We start from the raw sequence: 6,953 nt of genomic DNA, 5'->3' as shown, positions 1-6,953 counted from the left end.
TGGGGCGTACCCCCTTTTGGAGCCAGCCTCTAGCGGCCAGTCGATGAATTGCAGTTTTAGTCACTTCCGTGTTGGTTTCACAAGAGAGACTGACTGGAAGGTTGCCGCTTGGTGTGTGACCGTGACATAAAAAATAAATTAATTAAAAATTAAATGTAGGTCAGTAATGGGCTTATGATGTCATAATGGAGTAGGCTCATATTTTAATCCTGCCCCACAAATCCCACTGTTTTGTTTCATGGACCTTTTTCACATTTCCGGGTTTCTCAGCAGCGGAAGTCATCATAGTTGGGTTAACTTGAAGAGCAGTGAATGGGAGAGTACCACGAATATATTTTTTTGCATTCCCATTTGTTCAAATAGCAAAAGAAAAACTCCACAATAGTGTTTTCACGACTTTCAAAATGAGGACAAAATAGAGAGAGATTGCACGGCAATCAGAAGAGAGAACAATGTCAAATTTACCATCACTCCCACAGCCTCTGTATTAGAAGAACCCTCACAGCAGTGTTTATTTATTTATTTATTTTTGTAATTTGATGCGAAGGTAATATAATACAAAGTATAGAAATAAATGAACATAATTTCTTAAAAAATAAAAATAAAATATAAAAAGCTTTGCAGGATTTACGATGCTGATGACCGTTAAACGCGTCATCACAGTCTTGTGAAAAGGGTCCATAGAATATTCATGTAGGGCTGGACTTTATTATTATCATCATTATTACATTTTTTCATTTTCGTTCTTAAAAATAACATGATCTATTCAACCAGTATTTTAATTAAATTTTACTTGTAAGTTCTGAAGAATTAAAATAATGGTTGGGTTATTATAGTTCACTAAAACTGAAACTAAAATGAAACCTTTAAAAAAAATTGTTACTTGAATAAAATAAATATTAACGGAAATAAAATAAAATATAAAAATGCCAAGGCAACACTTCTCATTTTAATTTAGTATAATAATATGATAATCATCAATTTAACTTGATGAACTGAAATAAATAAAAATTTAAACTGAAATAAAAATGTATTAATACTATAGACATATAAAAAAAAATGAATTGAAAATAAAAATGGAAAATATAAAATATAAAAATAAAAACTGGTCCAAAATATGAATAAAAACTATAATAGTATATCAATGCTACTAAAATAACACTGGGTTGAATACCTAATTTTGCTTTTAAAGAATTAAAAACATTTATATATTTAATTAATTATTTAGCTTTTTCCCCATTTTCGTTCTTCAAAACTGCCAAGTACAATATACAGTACAAATTGTCATGCTGTGTAACTGTCTGAATACAGCCTTTTGTTACAATGTAACTAGATTCTATTTTCAAATATTTAAAAGCATCCACACTGCTACATTTCAATTCAAAAATGGAACCTGCAGCAGATTCAAAAATGTAACAACACCAAGGTGCCACTCATTCCCAAACATTCTCTTTTTGTAATCCATTCAAAACGTCACAGGTTTGGAATGACATGAGGGTAAGTAAATAACAACAGAATTCACATTTCCAGGTTAACTAGTCCTGAAACAGGTAAACCCGCAGTGCATCACACAAAGAGACTCTGCTGTTCTTTGTTTCACTCACACGAGCTGCTGAATTTCTCCGTGTGGATCGATAGAGCCGGTTTTCCCTGCTTCTGTCATTCCCCTCTGTAAACACGTTTGTCCGCTGACCCTCACGGCCCGCAGGCGTCTGTCTCACCCAGGAACCCCCGGCCGCCCGCTCTATTCATCTCAGTAATTGTCTGTATGAATTATTTACCTGACTCGGAGGGTGAATATGAATCCATTACTCTCTGCTTCAATTATCAGAGCGGGCATTATGGGAAATGACAGGAGAAATGATTACAGGATTCATGAGCTGTAATATGCATGCGTCACCGGTCTATTAAAACACACAACATATTAAAGCGTCTTTGGTGTTTTCCATGTTTTCTACAAAACAAAGCCGGAAATCGAGGGGTTATGACGTCATTGGCAGGCGACACTATGGACACAGTCCGTGTCACTAGATAAAATTGCTTATTTCGCGGGATTTAAACATTCTTTGAAACATTTGGGATAAAGTACACAAGTCAGCAAAATATGTAACACTGTTCTAGTGGTTTCTGGATATTTTAATAAAAAAATCTTACATATTGTGCCTTTAAGATCAATTGACTTGACTTAAAATCAAACAATTCATTAGTCCCCCACCCAAATTTCAATGCAACTTAAAAGCATATGCAGAAAATTTAATAAACACTGACAAAATGAAACACTTCTGACGAGGATAAAAGGTTTGTTGTAGTGTATGACACATTTATAGCTACTTTGTTAATCTTTAGATGTATATACATGGTATATCATTTCATTCTGAAACAATAGACACAATCCCTCTAAAATCATAGGAGCACAATGTCTACATATCAGTAGACAAGCAGTTGAGTAAAAGTGCACATGGGTTTAGAAGGATCTGAAAAATATCATAGCATTCCATCAATACTGACTAATGACTCAAAAAAACGACAACATTATTGGAGATGATCCATCTGCGCCATTAGACACCACATTCACACACAATTACGTACACAAGCACCAACAAATGCACACTCTGTTTCTCTCTCTCGTACACTAAATGTAAAATAATCGGGCAGACAGAAATACAACGACAGCTTATACACACACTGAGCACAGTCTGTCTCCCAGGCTTCTTTAAAATATTGAAAATTTCCTGCACTGGTTTTGTGGCCCAGAACACCTTGGTCACATTGCACAGTGTCTTGAGATTCACCATCATCTCACACCGCCGAAAACAAACAAACAAAACAAAGCAGAGAGTGACAGCTCCTTAGAATACGCCACATTTTCACATCTCCTTAATGAGCAGCACAGGCATTATGGCATTCCATCAATACTGACTAATGACTTAAAAAAAAATGACAACATTATTGGAGACAATCCATCTGCGCCATCACACATCCACCACATTCACACACATTTATGTACACAAGCACCAACACATGCACAATCGGTTTCTCTCTCTCTCTCTCTCGTACACCAAATGTAAAATAATCGGGCAGACAGAAATACAACGAGAGCTTATACACACAGTGGCAGAACTGAGCACAGTCTCTCTCCCAGTCATCTTTAAAATATTGAAAATTTCCTGCACTGGTTTTGTGGCCCAGAACACCTTGGTCACATTGCACAGTGTCTTGAGATTCACCATCATCTCACACCGCCGAAAAAAAACAAACAAAACAAAGCAGAGAGTGACAGCTCCTCAGAATACGCCACATTTTCACATCTCCTTAATGAGCAGCGCAGGCATTTGTGTCTATTGTTCCTTGAAATGTTTTGTTTACTCTCCACACAAGAAATTCTCAAGGCGTGAGTATGACTCAAATGTGCCATGAATCGAATCCTTCAAGGCTGCTTCGCAGTCTAGTCAAAGAGAAAACCTGGGCCGGGTCCTAAAAAGGGCTCTATAGGCCTAATAGAAAGCTGACATATTTTTTCCATTCATGATCTCCATCTCCACTCCTGTTAAATAAATAGTAGAAAAATAATCCTTTCATCTTCATTGTTTCTTGAAAAAAAAAACATAAGGAGCTTTGTATCGTATGCACCTGCCAAATCCACTCCCTAATGACCTCTACAGAGGTCAAATGTTCGCCCCCCATGGTCAACAAGCACAAAACACCTCTGACCGCCTCAGCAGATGCCCAGGGAGAGTTGGGAGTTAAGGTTCTCTCCTCGTTTTTGCAGGATTCAGGGCCTGAATGGTGGTGGATGAAGTTAGCAGTGGCATCAAAGGCAGGGTTGGCGGATGGTTTGGGGTCACAGGTGGACAGGATCAGCACTCGGCATCCACACTGTGCACGGTGACGGCAGCCTGGAGATGATGCATGTGCAAGTGCAGGGGGTGGTGCGTGTGGGGGTGCCGATAGGGGTGGAACTTGTGGCTGAGAAGAGCAGCTGTCTGTGGAGGTGTGTCCAGGTCAAGGTCCTCGTCGTGATTGCCCACATCAACGCCTGCAGAGAGAGGATCGTTGTTGCAGGGCGGGTTCTCGCTGTCCTCCTGAGGGCTCATGGTGCTGTAACCTACATATAAATAGACAAGAAATCACAATCAATATTTTCGGAAGATACAGTATAAAATTGACTTTGAATCTAAAATGTTCTACAAGTGTAGCTAACAGCTTTTTGTATCTCTAAAACAATGGCTGAAAGGAAATTTTCAACTGAGAATGGACATTTAAACCTAGTTATGTCTCTGTGTCATTTTGTAGATACTGCTGATGGAAACTTGTTAAAAACATGATAATTTAAACTAATCATTTTAATGAATCCCAATCCATTCTAATCTCACACTCCTCACATAAAACATATTAATCTCATTTTGTACTGATCTGACAGACTCATGATAGCGTAACGTGACATGACACCAAGTAATAAGATATATATATATATTCATTTAACTGATCAAAATACAATAAAAACAATAATATTGTGAAATGTTATGACAATTTAATATAACTTTCTATTTTAACACAATTTAAAATGTACTTTATTACTGTGATGGCAAAGCAGAATTTTCTGCAGCCATTAATCCAGTCTTCAGTGTCAAATAATCCTTCAAAAACCATTCTAATATGCTGATTTAGTACTCAAGAAATATTTTTATATCACAGGTGAAAAACAAGTCATCAAAATTCATAGTCTTTACTGTCAGTTTAGATCGATTTAATGCATCCTTGCCAAATAAAGTATTAATTTCTTTAAGAAAAATAATCTTACTGCCCACAAACTTTTTAACAGCAGTGTTCAGAAACCTAATAAAAAATTATATATAAATATATTGAAAATAATACAGATCAGGGATACAAATAAAAATGTTTTAATCAGTGCAATCCAAAATTATCATTATAAAAACAGCTATTTGTTATAAATGTATTGATACAGTAGCAGTAATGATTGTAATAATTATAAAGTTGTGGTGCAGAGGAATGGTAATAGTGCAAAGTAGTGTTCATGTTATTATCAGTTTGTCTCAGTGCAACAGATTTGCATTGAGGACCAATGCCTTGATGCCTACTTCCTATTATGCCTATTATTATACAAACAGTTTTAAACATACAGACTTTATACTGAGAGACTACATTGAATATTTCTACTTTCAAATTTGAATGCGTCAAACTGGAGAGAGAGGGAAAAAAAACATCAAATGTGATTTTGTTACATCAATGTTACATCATCTGAAACATACACCTTCCTTTATACATACATTTAAACTTAAAATCCTGACATTGAAAGAAGAAGCTGATGTCAATGTTATTTGTTATCTACCCAAATCCACTTTCCCCTGTCAAACTGCCAATGTTCCTGTTTAGACAACAATACAAAAGACACATGAAGTAGCTGAAGTGAATAATAGATTAGACAGTTACTGGCAACTAAACTTGTATGGTGGGAGGGGAGCTAACAATGCATACAAAAAACAAACTGTTGGAAACTTAACATAATAACAGTCACAGCACATCCTGAATTAAATTAAGACACAGTACAAAGAGCACAAAAAAGGTCTTGTCCTGCTGTCAGGTGGCCAAATGTCCAGCCACATGTGACATTTGAAACGGGATCGGAGGTGAAAAGAAAGGTCAAAAACCTCTTATGATCCTGGACTTTGATCAATGTTTGCATGAGCAGTCTCAGAGCAGATCTGGAACCAGCTTTGAAACACTGCAGTGAGAGTGAAAGAGCTGGGATACCGATTCTGTATCAGGATCTATCCCTAAACATATCAAAGAGCCAAGCAAGCAAACAAGTACTAAAAAGCATCTCAGTTCCTGGCAGAAAACACATTTCTGTTTAGAGAAATTCTTTAAACCTCGATCTGAAGCGAATACTCGTATACATCTACGTTGCTCCTGGCAAAAACTCTCTGTGTTGGTGGAGCGGTAATGAGTCAGAGCGCACAGGAAAAGGCTTCGGAGCTGTTCTCCTGCATACGCACGCTCAAAAGCCAAATCGATATTGCTTTAAAACAACCCCTTAAGCTGGATGACTGAGCAGCCAGTGGGAGGCGGCCTTTAACCCTGCCAAATAAAAATACAGGGAAGAAACTTTTGTACTTGGTCTTTGCCATCTCTAACTGTTCTCGCATCTCTCAATCTACCCACTTTGCTGGCTTTCTTCCTCCAGGTCTCTCATTGCACCTCTCCTTGTGGAATAGGGCTGCCCTTTCTCCTCTTGCTGGTTACACAATGATCTCCAGAAAGCCTCGTCCCTGAGGGGCGGCAGATTTAGCATGCACTGTAGACTCCATGTAACCCAAGCCTGGAGCCGCCAATGAAATAGAGGCAGAACACAAGCATACACTGAGCTCCCGGGGAAGGCTTTGCTTTATTTCAATAATAAAACTCTCAATATATTCTTAGGTGAGAAATCTGATGGTCACGCCTTTGAATTTTTCTTTGACCCTTGTTTCAAAAGGATCTTTTCAGACCTACTAATATCGTTTTTCCTTTAGACTTTGAGGAAGGAGTGCACATACACAGACATACGCACACTTACCATGGTCACTTTCTGTCCCTGACCGGCCCCAATATCTCCGCCGTCGTTCTGGACTGTGTGTGTGCCTCTCAATAACAGCAGCAATGAATCGAGTGTTACTAACTGCAGAGAGAGTGAGAAACAGAGCCAAATGGTCATATAACAATAACACACTCGGGTCTCCAGCTGGCCAGCATGGTGTAAGAATACAGGAAATTTGAAAGGCAATAACACACTTGTAGATACTTCTCATATAAAAGGTTATACTGGGGATGAACTCGGTAAACAATGAGGAAAAATTCAAAACGATGTCTTCCAAAAGACTTCCAAAGTACCATATCATATGTGTATGCTAATTCCATAATCTAAACAATAATCTAAACGGCTAAGTAAGGTT

General features: G+C 37.7%; 1 protein-coding gene across 1 annotated transcript in view; it reads right to left on the bottom strand.

Annotated features, from left to right (window-relative positions):
• Positions 1-3,598: 3,598 nt before the first annotated feature.
• Positions 3,599-6,953, bottom strand: part of LOC107709168 (VWFA and cache domain-containing protein 1-like) — a 57,618-nt gene continuing 54,263 nt past the window's right edge. The window contains exons 27-28 of the mRNA XM_016513580.1: positions 6,578-6,679; positions 3,599-4,105 (exon numbers count right to left, since the gene is read on the bottom strand). Coding sequence (XP_016369066.1) covers positions 3,858-4,105; positions 6,578-6,679 — 350 coding nt within the window. The 3' untranslated portion in view covers positions 3,599-3,857. The remainder of the gene's footprint in view (positions 4,106-6,577; positions 6,680-6,953) is intronic.

Source organism: Sinocyclocheilus rhinocerous, unplaced genomic scaffold, assembly GCF_001515625.1.
Source record: "Sinocyclocheilus rhinocerous isolate Xijiao unplaced genomic scaffold, SAMN03320098_v1.1 scaffold55, whole genome shotgun sequence".
Lineage (NCBI taxonomy): Eukaryota > Metazoa > Chordata > Actinopteri > Cypriniformes > Cyprinidae > Sinocyclocheilus > Sinocyclocheilus rhinocerous.
The sequence above is the reverse complement of the archived record's forward strand: the minus strand, read 5'-3'. Positions and strand labels throughout refer to the sequence as shown.